The 21540-nt window shown below is 35.7% G+C and overlaps 1 protein-coding gene across 1 annotated transcript in view; it reads left to right on the top strand.

Moving 5' to 3' along the window:
* cyfip1 (cytoplasmic FMR1 interacting protein 1) overlaps positions 1-19842 on the top strand; it is an 86195-nt gene extending 66353 nt beyond the window's left edge. Inside the window, exons 24-31 of the mRNA XM_056460161.1 lie at positions 2530-2673; positions 2900-2990; positions 4888-5018; positions 13559-13631; positions 13734-13828; positions 15956-16194; positions 18798-18945; positions 19034-19842. Of these exons, the coding sequence (XP_056316136.1) occupies positions 2530-2673; positions 2900-2990; positions 4888-5018; positions 13559-13631; positions 13734-13828; positions 15956-16194; positions 18798-18945; positions 19034-19198 (1086 nt within the window). The 3' untranslated portion in view covers positions 19199-19842. The remainder of the gene's footprint in view (positions 1-2529; positions 2674-2899; positions 2991-4887; positions 5019-13558; positions 13632-13733; positions 13829-15955; positions 16195-18797; positions 18946-19033) is intronic.
* Positions 19843-21540: the final 1698 nt, after the last annotated feature.

Genomic DNA, 21540 nt, shown 5'->3' on the forward strand with positions numbered 1-21540 from the left:
GAGACGGCACATCATTTTTTTTTTGCGTACAGTGCATTTTAAACAGAAATACGGCTGGGAGAGCTTGAACTCTCTCACTCGTCCTCGATCTCTTACGCATACTTGTTGGCTCAATCATTGGAGGAGCACATGACATGGCACTTTCTTCCCTCACTCTCATTCAATCCTTCAGACTGGTGACCTGTCTCTCCTGACTCACTGCCCAACACCTACAAACATATATATATGCTTATGCTGTCACCATTAAAATTTAATCAGCCTACTTACAAGCACTGGGAACTAATTAGAGAAATGGAAGGATACTTGTTGTTTCCCAGTTTTACTGCTTCTTAAATATGCAAGAAAGAAAAGCTCATGAGGAGATATTTAATGTCTGCTGTTGTGGATTCTTACGATTTTGTTTTTGAAATTGTGCACAGTTGTGGCTGCTCTAATTAATGTAGCTTAACATTTCTGTTTTGGGATTTACATATTAGGATTATGTTTGTGTTATGTGTATGCTAATGCAAAGAGATGAGTTTTTTTCTTTCAGTTCCAATTTATCAGCAGAAAACAAAATTAGTCCATATTTTCTATGATTTGTTCATATTGTTCAATTATGAATTCTTCTATCAAAACAATATTTTGGTCAAAAACATATAATAATAAGAAGAAGAAGAAGAAGAGAAATAAAATAACATTATAAATAAAACTAACACGTATTGGTCCAGAGATGATTTTTTAAAATTATTATTATTTAAATCTTTTATTTTGATAGTACAGTGGAGGTTACAGAAAAGAAAGTATTGGGAAAGAGAAAGAGAGGGGAAGAGTCTACAAAGGACCTCAAGCTGGGAATCGAACACGGGCACCACTAGGCCAGGGTTATTCAGTTAGTTTGTCATGGGGGTCAGTTCATGAAAAGCATCCCAAATGAGGGGCCAGAGAGATATAACTTGCAATAGTGAGTGATGACATAACAGCAATATAAGAGCCCATATGTTGTATTTTTGCTCCTAAAGACACCTGTGTTTATAAGTTCAGTACATTGTACAATAGGCTTTTTTGCAAACATATTCAAATGTTGTATTTTGAAGTACAACAAAATCAGTGCATTGCTCAAGCTTCTTCTACATTCAAACACACTTTTTTTTTTGCTGCCGAACATCTGAGCCCGAAAGAACAGACAGATGCAAACAAATAGTTTTCTGTCCATTCGCTATTGAATTGTCTAATTTGTGCATTTGTTTTTTCACAATTGAAAGAGACATTTCGTCCAACTCTGCTGTAGAAGGTAATGTTTTTACACTGAATTTCCTAATATATAAAAAAAAAAAAAAAACAAGAAAGAAACAAACAGAAGAAATTAACAAAAGTTAGCATCTATCATCGTCTTGTTGCTGTCACTCGCTTAATGTCACGTGAACCGTGTTCTGAGCAGCCTTTAACTGCAGCTCGTGCTGAAATTATCAAAAGCATGTCACTTCAAACTACAGCAACTTTTTTTGACTGAACTAAATTTATTTCTGATGTCTTGGTCACTATTTGGAGCGCCGGAACAAATTGCCTTGGGGGCCGAGTTCAGCCTGTGGGCTGCCAATTGAATATCTCTGCACTAGGCTTTTGGCACAGACAAGAGATTAAGAATGAACCGCCAACTTATTCAGCATATATTTTATGCAGTGGATGCCCTTCCAGCCAAACTGGGAAACACCCATACACTCTTGCATTCACACACATACACTATGGTCAATTTAGCTTATTCAGTTCACCTATACCGCATGTCTTTGGACTGTGTGGGAAACCGGAGCACCTGGAGGAAACCCACACGAACACAGGGAAAACTGCCAACTGACCCACCAGGGCTTGAACCAGCGACCTTCTTGCTGTGAGGCAATCGTGCTACTCACTGTGCCACTGTGACGCCCCTGCCGACAAGAGATGAGTTTTTAATCTGATAGTCTCCTGAAGTGGCGTTCTCCTGTAGTGTAGTTCTCCTGAAGTCCATTGGCAAATGATAATAATTGATATACTGTTTCTCTGTGGAATGATGTCTGAAGTGTAAAGATAGATAGTCCTTGTGTGGTTAATCATGGATAATGAAATGAAAATGAGAGTGGCGGTCTAACTATGATGCATTGTGATTGACTATAGGATAAAAGGGTGGAGTGAGAGGATTGTGTCACACACTGAGGAGGGCATTGTGCCGAAATGTTTGTGTCTTTAAATCACCCAAAGAATGTAAAAATAAAAACAGTACGAAGCAATTACTTGATGAGTGCGAATCATTACCTTTTTGAATAATAGCATTGACAAGATTCACCCACCACAGAAGTTTCTTTAAAAACCGCAAGCGCGCAGGGCAAACTTCAGCAACTCTATGCACACATATTAAGAAAAGAAATAACGAACTACTAAATGTTATATCTCTTTTGTTTGATTTTTCACCTTTTTATAATATTTATTTAATATTTTTCCCTAACACATTTTGTATTTGTTACATACAATTCAATAACATACTCCATTTACTTGTTTTTCATGATTATTTAGGCCTTGAATTTGGCGTACAGCAGCATATACAGCCTCTACCGTAACTTTGTGGGACCTCCACATATTAAGGCTATTTGCAGACTTCTGGGATACCAGGGCATCGCTGTGGTGATGGAGGAGCTGTTAAAAGTTGTCAAAAGCCTGGTAAGATTTTCCATATGAATATAGGTATTTGAGGATGTTTGAAAGACATGAGCATATAAAGGTTTTTATCAACACCTAATTTCTTATTTCACGAATATCAAACCTGTCATTTATAAGAATTTTTATCATAATTAGAGCTAATTAATGCACAACTAAAGTTTTAAAGAAGAAAGACTATAATTTTCCAGCTGAATGGGGCACTAGTAAACCTTGTCTTCTTGTTCAGCTTCAGGGCACCATCCTGCAGTATGTGAAGACTTTGATGGAAGTGATGCCCAAGATTTGCCGTCTTCCTCGCCACGAGTATGGCTCACCAGGTGAATAATATACTCCCAAACAAACCTTTTATATTTTGTTGACCCAAGTGAGCAACTTGACCCTGTGCAAATACCAGCAAGTAGTAGATAAACACTGAATTATGAAGCTTTGGCGAGGTCCAGCTGTGCTGTTGGGCAGATTGGCTGTGTGTCAGTCACAGTGGTGCTTTTAGCAGAGCTCACGCAGCAGACGCTGAGAGTTTTATAAGACTTATTCAGACCCCTCTTGACTTGAGAATGCTTAGTAATTGCCTCTTGCCGTCTTTCTCTCCTTTTGTTTATCATTTCTTTCCGGGTGACCATACTGTGAAGGTGCACTCCACACTGAAATCGTGACTGTGTTTGATTATGTGGGCTTCAGGCAGCCTGGAGAAAAAAGAAATGAGAGTAACAGTGAATTGAAGTGAGGGGGAAGAGACCGAGAGAAAGGCAGAGGGTAGAAAAACAGCAAGGGGTCCGTCTATGTAGTTAAAAGCTTTTGCTGGAGTATTTCTTTATTCTTGGATTTGTGGAAGTAACTGGCATAAGAGTAAACTTAAGATCAGTCCCTGGAGATTCTTTTTGTTCTTCAAAAAGTTCGAAGGCTGGTTATATGGGTTGAAACAAAACTTTGGTTTAATATTTATTATCGCCTCAGACGTCATTCCCATGACTGAACGTCTGAGCCATGTGGAGCACAAAATTAGAAACACTTCAGGAGTTTCAAAAGCCGTCAAAGTGAAACGTGACTCACGTTCTTTAATGGTTCGTCTGAAAGCTGTTCCGATGGCAAACTTTGCATGGATGAAAGCCGTCAATTTTGACAATTTGCACTTAGTAGGGTTAACTAAAGTCTGAGTTTTCAAAAGTGTGTGTAGTTTATGGTGTAGGCTATCTGTGGCACATCTACATTGCTCAGCATAATTGAGTACACCCCATCTTGAAAATGAATGTTTTGATCCATTTCTCAGTGAAAATAGGCAATGTTTGGTGCATTTAAGCAAAACAGATTTATAAAACAGATATATTTATTAAAATAATATTTCAGTCACCAAACATATTTAAAAATTAAAAGATAATACAATTAAATTCAAGCAAAATATTGCAAAAATAAATTACAACCTACAAAATTTCAAGTAAATTCTTCAATCTATTTTCTTCTCTTGATTTTTCCTCTTTTTTTTTATTTGTATTTAATTCACCTTATTCTTCACGTAGGAGCGGACGCAGCCATTTGAATCATTTTGGCTCGAGACATCCAGTCTCATTCACTTCCATTCATTTTTAGACGTTAAAAACAGCTCGTTTTGCTGCTCGATGTTGCAAACTGATATTTTCTTATTATATTATTCTACTTTGTCTGTATTGTCATGCAAACACTTGCTTGTAGAGTAAGTAGTGTGACCGCTTTCTGCTGTTTATTATTCCTTGTCATTTCTCCCATAGACAGCTGAATCGAAAGTTCTAAAACAATCGCAAAAATGAGCACACTTCCGCATTGAAGAATAAGGTCAATATTTTTTTATAACATATAGATTTGGATGTATTAGTTTTTGGACCGTAATCGTAAGTTATTTTGTTAGATAAGCTCCAGTTTGGCTTTAGTACTGACTAATCTAATGTATATGCACAAATATAATATTGTATAGCTTCCTATTAAAAATATTCATTTAAAAGAGAGATTTGTGAGGGGTGTACTCATATATGCTGACCACTGTATGTTGCAAAATGAACGGTTATTGGTTGCTTTACTTGTCAATGAGACATTTCCTGGTGATCCTTGGCCAATGGAAGATGTAAATGAGCCCAGATTTTGTGCTGTAAGCCTGCATGTCTGACCACATAAGACTCTCAAAGCATTGAATTTGGGAATGCTAATCTAGGAACAGTAAACACAATTTCTGTTTACCGGATGCAGGTATCCTGGAGTTCTTCCACCACCAGCTGAAAGACATTGTGGAGTACGCTGAGCTGAAGACTGTGTGCTTCCAGAACCTGAGGGAAGTTGGAAACGCATTGCTCTTCTGCCTTCTGACTGAACAGAGCTTGGTATGAAAACACAACATCTCCATTCACACTATTGAACACAAACCTTGTCTTTAAAGGGGTGGTCCAGAGTTTATTTTTAAGGTTTGGTTGTGTTTATAAGATGCAAAGCAATGTGTGCTCATGCTTCACTTGTAGAAAATCATGTTGTTTTTTATATACTATGATTATATACAGCTACTCAGCTAACATGAAAACCACTTCTATACGACTATTTCCTAGTTCCTCTGAAAGGCCCACCATCAAGAGGCTCTGATTGGTCTGCTAACATAATGTGCTCTGATTCGTGGATCAGCTCCACGTCACGCTCTTACAAGCACACACTTTTGCGCTGTGTAAACAGTAACTGTTAGCCGTACCAGTTTGTGTCTGAATCAGAAAGAACATGAAGAGCACACAGCTGAACCTCACGTCTGCTCTCTAAAATAACATCTGACAAGTGTCTTTCAAATGTATTTGGAATAAGCATGTGTAAGTAATATAAAACGTTCACATATCTTTTGCGAGTTTGTTATTTGAGATGTAGAACAGATGGAAAGTGGACGCATAGAGAGACACTGACAGCGGACGCATAGAGAGACACTAACAGCGGGCGCATAGAGAGACACTGCAGCGCTGTTGAAGATTGTGGGTGTTTGCAGCATTTTAACGGATAAATATGAATTTGTAGCTAAATTGTTAGCGCTGCCAAACAACTTTTCACGTGGTTTACATCCTTGTTTACGTCCTTGCTACAACAAATCATTAGAGAAACTATGCATGTAATAGATCAATTTTAACAAATAAAAATGCTTACAGATTGTGGCTAACAACCCACAGCTTCTACTATTATGGTTGGAGGAGTTTTTAGCCGAATCCAGCACTGAACTGGGAGAGATTCTGGAAGTTCTCCTTTGTCAAGTGCTAGCTATTTTTTATAATTCTCTGAAACATACTTCAAATTAAACTGTAAGCACTTCTCTTTTTGTGTCATGTCCTTTGGAAACCCAAATACAGAATAGGCATGGTACGATAACAGTTTTCAAGGTATACCATGGTTTGGAAAAATCAAGGTATTAAAATTATCAGGATTTTCTGTAATACCGTTCCTACGGTATATGTAAGATTTTTTTTTTTACATTTTTTTGTTTTGTTTTTTAGGACAACAGAACAGTATCTCCAGCAGAAATGATATCCAAAGATGCCATTTTAAATTAAAATAATGAAATCTCTGTGTTTGAAACTAATGAAGACAACAGAATGATCAATGGTTTATTTGAATTAATTAGCCTGACATGTTTACTGCTCCAAAATATTTTAAATGTTTCTCAGAAAAAAAACAAAAAACAAATAAATATCTATATATAGTGTTCATTAAAGGAAAAAAGTTTGTTTCTTACCCAGACTTTTATAAAGAACGTATTTTAGAGCAGTAATCACAATTCCGCTAAACCGTGTTATTTTTATCCAAGGTTATCATACCGTCAGAATCTTATACTGACCCATACCTAATGCAGAAACAGAAGAAGCTCTGTGGAAATAGCAGCATTTGCGCAGCATTTTAGCTTTCTCTGCTGTAACATTATTAGCACGTGGTGAATGCGCGTAAACTGAAGCATTTGTGATTTTACTAGCCCGGATGTATTTTTTTGTAGTCCCCAAACTTTGTTCGTTGTAGACTTTGCTAAGCTAACTCTGTAAAAACCAACGTCTCCATTTGCATTGAACTTTGAGCGCATTACATTACAGAGATATTGTTTATGTTAACACAGCTACATTACACATCAACTAAAGTTTAAAATATGATATGGTAGTGGATCACCCCTTTAAAACCCTTCCTGACAAATGTTGCCTTACTAACTATTGTTATCTGCAATCTTACATTCTTTGAAGAAGTTCCAACCCATAAAAGAATTTCTAATCTTTTTGACAACTTTTATCACAGCTAAGCAAAAGGTCAATTAACATCACCAAACAGCTATTCTTCAAACGACTGATCATGTGTTTTTGAACTATTTCTCTTATGTTTAAGAGTGTGGTGTGAGCAGTGAACTTAATTAACCTCCATGTGGTTTAGCTCCTTTGTTTTCTTTTTTATGCAGCGAAAAGTAGCCAATATCTTCAATTATGAATCTCTACTTTTTAACATATCTAATATATTGTGCACGCATAGTACGCAGCATTGGCGATTTCCATTATTTGTGCTGTCTGCTCAGTGTTTATGATGTCTGACAACCGCTGTTGTCATGGAAACGCATCTGCGGGTGTGTTGCATGTGGCAGCACTGTCAGATTCTCCATGTCAGTTTTCAAGCCTTTTAAGATGATGATTTGCTTCAATTTTTTTACAAATATATATTTTTAGCACTCTTTTCAACACAGAGTCCATAAAACAGTGCTCCCTGTACAGCAGTGGTGTAGCAGAGTAAGGTCGGCTTCATGCTGTGCATGAAAGAAGTATATATATATTTCAGTGTCTATTATTGACAGATTATAGATCAAACTCTCCACATGAATGTCTATCCGCTTGTTAAGTCATGATGAATGGAATACTGTTTACCTGTCCAAGCCAAAACTCATTTGAATTAAGAAAATATTTATTTATGACCACTTTTTAGTCATATCAGACATTAAAGTGAATTTAATATAAAAACATGGTGTACACATCAGTATCTGGACTTGCTGCATCACAGACACCAATATTTAGTATATTAGATTTATATTTACAAAAACGTAATACCTTCTGGCCATCGGATATTAGGCATAGATATATATAATGCGATTGTGATTTGTAAAAGTATTACATCGCTTTGTAAATGTTTATTATCACCATTTGCGAGTCTCCCCATACAGTTTAATAGAGCAATTGGACCTGGAAGCCGCTTCGCATGACTTCACGCTTAACAAGCGGATTATTTTCTGTACATAAGTGTAGTCACTTTAAAAACCTTGCATGGAAGAAAGCCATCAATTTAGACAATTTGCACTTAGTAGGATTAACTAAATTCTGGGTTTGCAAAAGTATGTGTAGGCTATCTTTGGGACATCTATGTTGCAAAATGAATCGTGATTGGTTGCTTGTCAATCAGACATTCTCTGGTGATCCTTGGCCAATGAAATCTCAAATGAGCACAGATTTTGTGCTGTAAGCCTGAAGGAGATTTGCGATCATGATTTTTGAAAGTATAACATCACTTTGTAAATGTTAATTCCATTTGTTGATTCTCCCCATACAGTTTGATAGAGCGCTTAGACCCGGAAGCCGCTTCACGTGACGTCACGCTTAACAAGCAGATTGCGAATAATCACATTGTGATATTAATACTGAAACGATATATATTGTGCAGCCCTATGCAACAACCATTTCAACTGTGAGAAAGATATGTTTTTTTTTGTATTATTAGAATATTATAGAATATTATTTTATTTTTAGAATATTTATATATTTTAACTATGTTTATTGAATCATTTTTTGTCATTTTCTTTCTCCATAGGAATGTGTATTATTTTCTGTATATGAGTGTAGTTTCTGTTATGCACTCACAGTCACTTTAAAAACAACAAGTGCATTTAAATCATTTTAACTAAGTGACAAATTAAAGTTGACTGCTGCTCCATTTCCATTACTTATTTTTATTTTTTGGATTGTAACAAATCAAGTTAATTGGTTCCCATTGGTCGTGGGATTTCTGGAATATCATGGAATTTTAAAATGTCTATTTCTTGTCCAAGTGTGGAATATCAGGAATATTGCAAGCTTACGGGTTTTTTGGCTCAGCAAAAAGAATTCAGCGATATGTTTAAAGTTCTAAATTTGTGTAAATGAATCATTCTTAAATGTTTGAATCAATGTTGTATTAATGTTGTGGGCTAACTGAAATCATTGATTTATAATTATTTATAATTTGATAATGAGTTTACCTCTTTAGGACACTAATAAATCCAAAGCACAGCTTGCGACTTACTGTAAATACAGGTCAATGACTGACATCAGCTAGACTAAAGCCACAAGTTTATTTTATATTGAGTCAAGGTTTAAGATAATTTATTAACCTCCTCCAGTAAGCAAAACACACAAATTGCACACACATTGGTGCTGATTGAGAGAAACATTAGTGTTTATATAGCACATTTCTCAGCCACTATTAGTTTTACATTTGTTTGACATTTATTTAGGCTTAATGTTTATAATAAGTGGTGAAATAACCATGAATTCAGTTTGTTTTACACTTGAGCTTTTCATATATTGCATTTTTTGCATGGTGAAGGGGATTAAAATATGTACTGGTAGTATTTCTGAATGACATTATTTTTTTCTGTGAACTTTTCTATGAATTTTTTATTTGTCTCAAGTCAGTGGAACTTCAGATCTCCAGAAACAGGCTTTAGAAGAAATAGTTTTGACTTGCAGTAAATAATGTAATGTATGAGTTTCTTTACATCTTCAATCCTGATTTAACACTTAGATATATTTCAGTAAAATGAGTTTTTAAAAAATCACATGGTTCAAAGATGCGTTTTACATATCAAAACAGAAAAACTGTAATGCACCTTTTTCATATGGAATATGTGATATAATATTTTCATTTTATTAAGGTATAAACATTTTTATCACAATTTACATAGTATATTCACTAAAATGTTGTTCATTGTAACAATAGTTTATATTATACTAATAAAGTCTTGTCAGGCATATTTAGAAATATTTGATGACATAAAAAAAAACACTATTCTAGAATTACAATGCAACCACAAAATACCTGAAGCAGTATATATAATAAATATATATATTTATTTATTCATTTTTTAAAAATATAATAACATTTTGAATCATTTATTCTATATATAGATATAGAATATAAGTATTGCTGAATTATAATTAGGGCCAGACAGAATCTATGTTTTTGCTATTTTAATTTTTCTTTGCTATTTCAATAAATAAATAAATAGACTCAACGATGGGCTAAAAATCTGCAGAAATCTGCATATTTCTGTGCGCACAGATTCCATGTCCAGATACCAAGTTATATGTTATAAACATGATATAAGAATTTATTCTGAAAGACCATGGAAGATCTTTTCACCAATGTTTTGTGTCTAACAAAACTTATTTGACACTTGGCATTTCATAAACTTTCTTTGAATATGCTAATTTACTTCAACACAGGAACCAAAATTGGTGATTTGATTAATTTATAATGCAATCATTCAAAAAGAGGATTTAAAATGGCTTTTAAGTGCGGTACATAAAGTCTGATATGATTCTACCTTATTCATTATCAGAAGTTGGTTAATGATGATTAAAAAACAATACAACATTTTATCTGTAAGCTTTTAATCAACAAACATTATATTCTGTGAAGAAGTTAGTCAAGTTTCCACTTTATTATGGATGCAACATCACTGCGGTACAAGCAGAGAATAACTGATGTTCATCCAGACGCTCAGGAAGCTCTTCAGAGAAGTGATAAGCTGCTGTTTAATTATGTCAGACGTTAGTGACAATTATGAGTTTCCCAGAGAGTTGCGTCTTCAGCCCTCCTACACATTCAACTTCAAATTACATAGTGTCAACAATCAAGGGCTGTCTGTTCCAATGAAGTCTTGCCAGAGAAAAATCTATGGCTGTATAAAAAAAGTACCTGCTCTGTCTGATGGCAAGGTCAGTGCAATCAGGGCCGTCCGCTGTAATTCTGAGCGTTTAAATTTAAATGTCAACAGCTTCGTCTTACATATTTCCTGTCAGGGGTGTTGTATGTGAATGCATGGCTCCATCTACTGGAACTGTGCCTGGTTATCATACAAACCTCTAACAGACATGTTTTAAATGACATGTTAGCCAATATGCCACATTACATTTCTGCTACAAAAGAAATGATGCGTGCTGCAGTATGAATAAATCATGCTCAATACTGCGAGACGGTGGAGTTATGAGGGTTTTCAGCTTTTATGTAACATCTAAATAAAATGTGTAATATCGAAAAATAAAAGATTAAACTGAATATATTGTATCATTCATTTATGGGTGGTTACTTTAGACTGACAACTTTTCATGAATTACCCATTTGTATTATCTAATAATTAGGATAAAAATTTTGACTTCAAAAATTTGTCATCATGTGCTTACATAAGACGGCTTTAAATACTTTTATTTTTAGAAATGCATGTCATGAACACAATGTACAGAATAGAACAGGAAAAAAATCAGTACGTTAACCCTATAGTTTCTAACTGAAATCATCGATGGGCGATACCTTCACATTTACTAATAGCCAGGTTTACGTCTTAACGTGGAGGGATTCTTTTCAAGGAAAAAGAAATCCCAAATGCGAATTAGGTGCATTTCAATTGTTAGAGCAGCTGACTGTAGTATTGGTAAGTTGGTAAACAACAGTAAACAAAGCAAGTATAATGGAGATGTAATGTAATGGGTGTAATGTTCACTCTGTGTTTATTCTGCAAATGCGTTTTTATCTCATTATTTGCATTAATATTTCTGGCACAAGCTTAAAACCACCTCAAGTGAATGTTTATTTATTAATATTTTTGCAAATTAACTTATGTTAATGCGAAATTTGGTTTTTCTGTTACTCGTTTCTCATGCAATGCTTTAAAATGTGCAGTAACAAAGGGTGATGGATGTCTGATATTTTCTTGCTTAATTTCTACATTTGTAAATTTTCAAGTTGTATAAATTATATAAATTAGCTTTATGATGAAGATTGTTTTCTTTTTATTAATTCATGATCCCTATAGCATTAAGTAATGCTATCAAATTGAACATTCCATTAAAGCAGAGGTCACCAAACTTGTTCCTGAAGGGTCGGTGTCCTGCAGATTTTAGCTCCAACCCTAAACAAACACACCTGAACAAGCTAATCAAGGTCTTACTAGGTGTACTTGAAACACCCTGGCAGGTTTGTTGAGGCAAGTTGGAGCTAAACCCTCCAGGGACACCGGCCCTCCAGGAGCGAGATTGGTGACCCCTGCATTAAAGCATCATTCACCCAAAAATGATAAATGTACTCACTATTTACTCACCATCAAGTGGTTCCAAACCCTTATGAGTTTATTTCTTCTGTTGAACACAAAGAAAGATATTTTGAAAAAATAAATAAATAAAAGCTTGAGACCTGTAACCATTGTCTTCCATATGAAAAACAAATACTTTGGAAGTCAATGGTTACAGGTTTCCAACATTTAACAGAAGAAAGAAAATCATAAATGGTTTTAAACAAGGATGACAGAATTTTCATTTTAGGGTCAACTATCACATCATGCACCAAACTTTTGTGATTGTGTCAAAGCAACAGTAGATGTTTAAAGGTTTTGTTAAGTGCTTCGAAATGTGCATTTTTAAGTCAACATTTGATGTAGTTAGTGAGTGAGTTAGTTAGTTAGTTAACTTGTCCCTGTAGGGTAATTTCATTTGCAGCATACACTCACAGAGACTTCTGACATTTCAGATTTAGCATATATATATATATATATATATATATATATATATATATATATATATATATATATATATATATATATATATATATATATATATATATATATATATATATATATATATAAATAAATCATGTAAAAACATGGTACCCCTACTCTAAATAAATATCCAGTCTACTGACCATTAACTGCTACTAAGGGAGCAGGAATTGAATTGCTTGGGGTATAAATGATAATTTTGTCTCTATTTCTTACACATCTGGGAGCACAATATTGATGACCTGATGGTAACAATTGTACAGTGTTTGATAAAGGATGTCACTCATCATTGACAATCATGATTATCATGATTATTTAGTACTCTTTCTTTGTATATACAGTGACTATAAATGTTCTTTAGTTTTATTCCCAACAATTTACTTGACCTCTCTGGGCCTCAGAAGCATTTCCATACCAACAGATCACACAAAATGTTACTTTCTATAAAAGCACTATAAAACATGGTCAACAATGTGTTGCCAACATTAAAAGACAAGTTTCTTTAAAAAGTACATTCTTTGTTGAAGCCTTTTCTTTTCACAGTCCATACATCCCACTTAAATTTATTGTCCAACATGGACAATAATCTGGACAGTAATCTCAACTGAAACATGAACAGAGGGTGACATAGAGTAGCTCCTGCCTCACTACCATTTAGTTTTATCACAGGTCTGCCAATGAGAGTGGTTGAGATCAGGAACATCAAATGTGAAAAGCGTCTTGAAGGGGCCGGGACATGTCAGTTACTAGAAAGCATTTGATTGGCCGAGCTTTGATGAGAATAAATGAATATATAAATTAATTAATTTAGGCGTAAGTGACAAATCTACAATGTTTTGATGTTTATATCTTTTAAATGCAGTTTTTTTTTACTGTTTTGTATGACACTAGCTTATAGATATCTTTAACTTGTACTAACATCTAATGTTTATTTTATTTTCTCAAGACCTTAAACTGAGCCTGCTTATTTGAATTTAACTCAGGCTTTGACTCTCCACACTTCCATTGATTGCTCAGCTTTTCGCTCTCTTGAGCTTCATTTTCTATAATGAGTTCCTCTCTTTAATGCAGTCTCAAGAGGAGGTGTGCGACTTGTTGCACGCAGCTCCCTTCCAGAACATCCTACCAAGGGTTCACGTCAAAGGTAAGCTCACTTTTATGTGTTTGCCAAGGATATTCAGTATTTTGAGCATGCTTTGTGTTCCTCATATATGTGTGATAATCCCTCCACAACTCGCTTATGCAGAGGGAGAGCGTCTGGATGCAAAGATGAAACGTTTGGAGGCCAAATACACAGCGCTGCATCTGGTGCCTCTGATTGAACGTCTGGGAACCCCTCAGGTGGGTGAAACAGCCGCTTTGGTCCTGCTCTGCTGCTTTACCGCCTCCGGCAAACACGTCTACTTATTGTCATTAGCATCTCCAATTACACACTTAACCGCTGCTTTGATCTCAACTCCGAGCCCTCCAGATTCATTTATTATTGATGCGTTGTGTCGGTAGTAATGGGAAAATTGATTTATTAAACAACAAATGGGGATTTCTGCCAAAAATACTTCAGAAAGGCTTAGTACTTCATTGATCACAAGCTGTTATTGGTCAGTTTTAGTTATGTGAACTGGTATTTCTATTAAGGCATTTGTAACCAAACTATTTTATTTGTTTCTTTGCTGCTTTCTTTTTAAAGTTTAGGACAGCTGTTAGATTATTTCTGCAACGTAAAAATGACATAGGAAATATTAAGTCATAATTTCTACCAAAAACCAACATTTATGTCATGATTTCAATTTGTGTAAAATGTAAATTTCTGTCATTAGTTTCAGCTGTTATATTTTTTCTTTTCTTTGTTATACGTTATAAATATGTTATAAGTTATAGTAAGTCAAATATGACTGTTTTGAAGCATGTCATGACTGTTTTTATCATTTTTGTTTAATATAATTATTGACTCTGTGTACATAACTTGATAACTTGACTTCTAGTTGATCATTTGGAAAAGTGGAAGAAAGTAGATTTTTCAGATGAATTTTTTCAGTATGGGGGTGAGAGAGTTCTGCTGAGTGGATGACAACATCAACAGCTTGAGGTATCAAGATATTTGTGCTGCCCGTTACATTACAAACCACAGGAGAGGAACTCTGGGAGTCCTGCAAGAACGCTTTCTTTGCCATTCCAGATGACTTTATTAATAAGTTATTTGAGTAATTGCAGAGATGTATGGATGCAGTTATCTAAGCTCATGGGAGTCATACACAATATTAACTCTTTTTTTTTTCCACTGCGCCATGACTTTATATTCTATACTGTAAATTATTACTGTTAAGTGACAAGACTTTTGTCTGAGCAAATTTAGACCTTACTGTCCTAATTAAATAATTAAAAGTCAAGGCATGATCATATTTAATTTTGGTAGAATAAGCGTAATCTAAAGGCCTTTGCCTTTCATATAAGCCTCTTCTGATATCAAATGATCAACTAGAAGTCAAGTTATTATTTGTTGGTCCTAAAACTTGGATCGGTGACAAGACTTTAGTCAGGTAGTGTAGTAATTTTGAATGTCACTGATTTTTCAATCAAACTTTGTGTTGTAATTCTCTATAAAAGGTAATTATAATTTTGATTTGTCATTTCAAAAGTTGACATTAAAGGTCCCATGAAGTGCTTTTGAAATATTTTTATTAAATGTTTGACAATCTCAGGCGAAACATGAAGAGAGGGTGGGACATAGTGTAGCCCCTCCTCTTTTTTAAAACAGCCAATAGCGTTTTGTTTTATCACCGCTCTGCCAGTGAGAGTGGTTGAGCTCAAGCGCATCAAATGAAAAGCAAATGAGAAGCGTCTTGAAGGGGGCGGGCCATGTCAGATACTAGAGAGCATTTGATTGGTCATGATTTGTTGGAAAACTGAAGTTTGAGGTGACGTGAATAAAAACGTTGATCCATTTAGGCTGAAGTGACAAACTGCAAGCTTTACATGTTTATATCAGTTTTATATCTTCTAAAAGTGGATTTTTGTCACTGTTTTGGAGCACACTAGCTTATAGATATCTTAAAAACTAACATTCAATTCAATTTTGCTTTATTTCTATAGCGCTTTTACAATGTAGATTGTGTCAAAGCAGCATCACATAGAAGATTATAGTGAATTGAAACAGTGTAATTCAGTTTTCAGGGTTTAAGTTCAGTTCAGTTTCGATCAGTTCAATGTAAACTGTGTAAACATCTAAAAAAACTTTCATGGGGCCTTTAATTTGTCAAAATAAGTGTCATAATTTGACTTTAAAACTGACATATCACATATCATATAAATTTAATCACAATTCTACATTATTTTAGTATTTTTGCCATTTTTTCACAATATTATAATTGGTACTTATTATTCTGATTATAGATTCTTGATTTTTTTAATCCATGTTTCTAAATCTGGCGACCAGATTTGAGTGAATACCCCTGTACAATCTCTCCTCAGCAAATTGCCATCGCTCGTGAGGGAGACCTGCTGACTAAAGAGCGTCTGTGCTGCGGACTCTCCATATTCGAGGTCATTCTGACTCGCGTCCGCGCTTACCTGGACGACCCGATCTGGCGTGGGCCTTTACCCAGCAATGGAGTGATGCACGTGGACGAGTGTGTGGAGTTTCACCGGCTGTGGAGCGCAATGCAGTTTGTGTACTGCATCCCTGTGGGCGCACACGAGTTCACTGTTGAGTGAGTGAATCATAGGGAATCATCATTGACATACACAAATACACTACATTGAACATGCACACATAGGGCTCTATTTTGACGATCCATGGCACAGGGCGCAAAAGCATTAAGAGCGTGTTAGAATTCACTTTTGCTCATTTAAGGATGGAAAAATCCACGGTGCATAGTTTAAAAGGGTTGATCTTATTTTCTTAATGAGTTATAGGTGTTTTTTGAGAATAAACCAATCAGAGTCTCATCTCCCATTCCCTTTAAGAGTCAGTTGCTCGCGCCATAGCGCATTTGCTATTTACATGACGGACTTTGTAAGTGGAAAAACTGAACCCTTCACTAGCAAGAAAACCTTTCCCTATTCACTTTCACTCTCGTGGATAGGGAAACTTCTTGTGCGCACAGACATCTATTAGCCTATAAATGATTAATTTAGTTTGTTAAGCACAAAGATTTGTTTCAAAGCTATTTCTAAATTCAGTTCTAATTTCCAGCAAACAAATAAATGAACAATAATAACGATTACCCACATCATTACCCTACATCACAGGGTGTGTTAAAAAAACTGAGTTATATCCAAACACACATGCTATGGCCCATATGGTCTAAAACCTGACAGGTGGGCAAATCTAAGCTTGTTTTTAATAAAACAAATATAAATATTCATATAATACATTTACATTTAGTCATTTAGCAGATGCTTTTATCCAAAGCGACTTACAAATGAGGACAAGGAAGCAATTTACACAACTATAAGAGCAGCAGTGAACAAGTGCTATACAGTTAGTGCTATAGAATAAACTAAAAAAGCCCCCCGAGATGAAGGCATGAAAGTATGGTTTTTTTATATTTATGTAGGTTAGAAAAGAATACTTTTTATAATATTTTAATCCTTTATATTTATATCATATATATATTCTTATTATATCCTATATATATCCTTAATATTTTAATTATTTTTCATATGTAAAGATATTTGCGTATTGCTGTACATCCTGTCTGTATTAAGCAATGTGTAAGGAAGTGCACAACTAACGCGCTCTGCGCTGGACTTTAGACCGGCTTTGTTCTGGTCTATAGAATATAGTCTATTATAGTTTCTCAAAATAGCAATGCGCCAGCAATACGACTCAACACGCCTCCTTTTTTAGATCAGAACGCCTATGGGCGCACATACGACCACAAATGCATTTGCTATTTAAACAGCGTGGCGCAAAACGACTCTTGCGCCGAACGGAAACTAGCAAACAACAATTGCGTCGCACCTTGTGCCACATTGCGCTGGGTGTATGATAGGGCCCAGAGAGTTTACCTGTATATAGCGGTTAAAATAAGTATTGATCACATCATAAATTTGCCTGGGTATAATGTTTCTAAAGGAGCTGTTGACATGGAATTGAACCAGATTTTGGTAAAAACCCAAACAACACAAACATAAAAATAAAACAAAACAAAAAATGTGTAATAACAAAGAAATGACAGAAAGAGAAAGAACTGAACTACTGAAATGTATTTAATGCTTTATATAAAAGGCTTTTTGGTGATGGCAGTTTAAAGACGCCTCTCCTATGGACAGTGAAGTCACATGAATTGCTCCGGTGTGAGTTTTATTCACAGACTTCAACAGTGTGTAAGAATCTTGATGGTTCTGTGGGTCTCGTCTATTAAATATGATCTTTATTTCGTATTGTCTATTGAATTTAAGTCAGGTGATTTGTTGGGCCATTCTACTGCTTGATTTTCTTTCTCTGAAAGCATTAGAGAGTTTCCTTGGCTGTGTTTTGGATCATTCTCTTGCTAAAATGTCCACCCTGATTTCATCTTCATCCTCCTGCTAATGTAGATGTTAGACTGAAGCAGTGAATATTAATTTACACTGATGAAGGGCAGGGGGTTGCTGAAGAATTAGAGGTTTTGGCTGCTATCATAGGCTTTCACTGCCATTCTACACCTCCCTTTCTTCATGTGTTCAATACTTTTTTCCCTGTGTCATTTCATTACATTACACATAACTCTATTTGTAAATTAATTAGATTTGCTTTCTTTGCATTTTGCCTTTTGTAAAGCTGCTTTAAAACAATAATTATTGGGAAAAACACTATACAAATACTCTTGAATTGAATTGTATCATTGAAAGCAAAAAATAAATAAATATTCTGATATGGACCCTTTTCACAAGCCTTTTATGATGCATTTATCGGTAATCAGCATCTTAAATCCTTGAAAGTTTTTAATATTTAGATTTTTTTTTAAACATATGAACATTTATGCATGTGTTATATCATCTTTTCTTCAAATTACAAAAAACGAAAATTACCATTTGTGCGAACTGTTTCTAATGCAGCGTCTGTGAGACAGGACAGTAAATTTGACGTCATCCTCTCCTCTGGCTGCCGTCATCAGTCTCTCACTTTTTTCCTTTTTCTGAAAGTCTTTATGACATCATCGGGGAGTTTTTCTTTTATTATTTGAGCAAATAAGATTGTAAAAAAATTATTTGTTGCACTCTCCCATTCACTACACTCTAGGTTTTCCCAACTATGACGACTTTTGCTACTGAGAAACCCGGAAATGTGAAAAGGGTCTATTGAAATATTGACTCCTCTTTCTAGGCAATGTTTCGGAGACGGTCTGAACTGGGCCGGTTGCATGATCATCACTTTACTTGGTCAGCACAGACGCTTTGACATCCTGGACTTCAGCTACCATCTCTTGAAGGTGCAGAAACACGATGGCAAAGATGAGATCATCAAGAGCGTGGTGAGTTTTAGTGGCTTTGCTTTGATTTATTTCTCATGTTACTTCATGTAAACCATGTTTTTTTTTTGGTGTCCCTCCTACTTTATAGCCTCTGAAGAAAATGGTTGACCGCATTCGCAAATTTCAGGTTCTGAATGATGAGATCTTTGCCATTTTGAACAAGTACCTGAAGTCTGGAGATGGAGAGAACATGCCAGTAGAACACGTGCGATGCTTTCAGCCTCCCATCCATCAGTCTTTGGCCAGTAACTGAGATTTATCTGTTCATTTGCACCAGTTTGAAGTGGAAGAGATGGTAGAGGGAAATATTTAGCAACGTGTTTAGGACCAGTTTCACTGTCACATTCTACTTAATGCCTTTCTTATGCCACACTGTAGTTTCTGCAGAGCCAGTAAGTTGCCTTGTGATTGGTCGAGTGATTTTGTTTGCACCAATCAACGGCACCCTACTCAGGCTTTGGTTAATCAGGCCAAGATATGTTTAAGATGTACACAAACATGGCCCAGTTTTACTAGTGTATTTCAGGTTGTTTTTTTTTTACACCTAAACACACACACTCGTGCCTTATTATAGATAAATTGACTATAATCTTTTATATGTTAATGATAGCACAGCACTACTCATGTTTTATACTTGGGAACAGCAGTGGGGAATGGTTCCAAAATGGCCAAGTGGGTTTTATCGACGGATTATTTAAGCTTTTGCTATAGTGCGAGACCAGCGGTATTTTTTTCTATGTGGTGTTGAATGATTGCATGCAAGATTTTTTTTTCTTCTATTATACTTAATAAAACTTTAAGCGTAGCCAAGTTCTTACTCCTCATAAACGTGCCTTTTTTGTATTTGAATTGTGTAATCAAATTTTAATTCAATAAAAATGCATCAAATTCTGGTTTCTTTAGTTTCCTGCTTTTTATCTTTATTATACAATAATGAAGACAAAATTTCCAAAGTAATGTGTAAAAGAGCAAAGACGTTTTTCAAAGTATTTTCTACTATATTTTTCTTGTGGTGTGGTTGGTTGGATGGAGTAAATAAAAATAAAAAATCTAATTTAAAAACTGCTAAGGTCTATATATATTTTTTCAATTGGCTACATACAGTCCCCGGCCACTTTATTAGGTACACGTTACTAGTACCAGGTTGTACCCCCTTATGCCTTCAGAACTGCCTTAATCCTCTGTGGCGTAAATTCAACAAGGTACTGGAAATATTCCTCAAACATTCTGGTCCATATTGACATGATAGCATCACGCATTTGCTGCAGATTTGTTGGCTGCACATCCATGATGCCAATCTTCCGTTCCACTACACCCTAAAGGTGCTTTATTGGACTGAGAAGTGGTGACTGTCGAGGCCATTTGAGTACAGTGAACTTGATGTCATATTCAAGAAACTAGTCTGAGATGATTCACGCTTTTTGACATGGCGCATTATCCTGCTGAAAGTAGCCATCAGAAGATGGGTACACTGTGGTCATGGTCAGCAACAATACACAGATAGGCTGTGGAGTTGACACGATGCTCAACTGGAAGTAATGGGCCTAAAGTGTGCCAAGAAAATATCCCCCACACCATTACACCACCACCACCAGTCTGAACTGTTGATACAAGGCTGGATGGATCAATGTTTTCTTGTTGTTGACACCAAATTCTAACCGACTGACAGGAGGGACACCCGATGTGGTCTTCTGCTGCTGCTGTAGCCCATGTGCCTCAAGGTTGGATGCGTTGTGCATTCAGAGATGCTCGATCTTCTGCATACCTCTGTTGTAATGAGTGGTTATTTGATTTACTGTTGCCTTTATCAGCTGGAACCAGTCTGGCCATTCTCCTCTGACCTCTGGCATCAACAAGGCATGTACGCCCACAGAACTGCGGGCCATTCTCTGTAAACCCTAGAGATGGTTGTGTGTGAAAATCCCAGTAGATCAGCAGTTTCTAAAATACTCAGACCAGCCCGTCTGGCACCAAAAATCATGCCACATTTAAAGTCACTTAAATCACATTTCTTCCCCGATTCTGATGTTCGGTTTAACCTGCAGCAGATTGTCTTGCCCTTGTCTACATGCCTAAATGCAGTTGCTGCCATGCGATTGGCTGATTAGAAATTTGCGTTGAGAAGTTGGACAGGTGTACCTAATAAAGTGGCCGCTTAGTGTAAACCACTGTTGTCCAATGACTAACCTAATTAAGCCAACAAATAGCACTGTTGAATACTTGAAAATAGCGTCTTGTAAAATAGTATGTACTGTTATTATGGCAAAGACAAAAGAAACTGCTTATAAAATGGTTGTTTAAATGTGCTGAGAAGAACTTAGTTGCACTTGTAATATATTTAAGAAATATCACAGAGGGGCTAATTTGTTTTCAACCGTGTTGTTTACACAAAATACAAATCACGTTTACTCACCTGAGACTGGGGGATTGCAACGAACTAGAAACGTGCTAGTCAATATTTCGTTGACGTTTTGTGACAAAAGACGACCTCTTTATGAAGGCAAAACAAGATGAATAAAGCGCAATTCGCAAATCTATATTGATAGTGCACATATCATTATATCGTTATTCCAGTCACGCGTTTTAGTTTGTCAC

The sequence above is a fragment of the Danio aesculapii genome, chromosome 6, assembly GCF_903798145.1.
Source record: "Danio aesculapii chromosome 6, fDanAes4.1, whole genome shotgun sequence".
Lineage (NCBI taxonomy): Eukaryota > Metazoa > Chordata > Actinopteri > Cypriniformes > Danionidae > Danio > Danio aesculapii.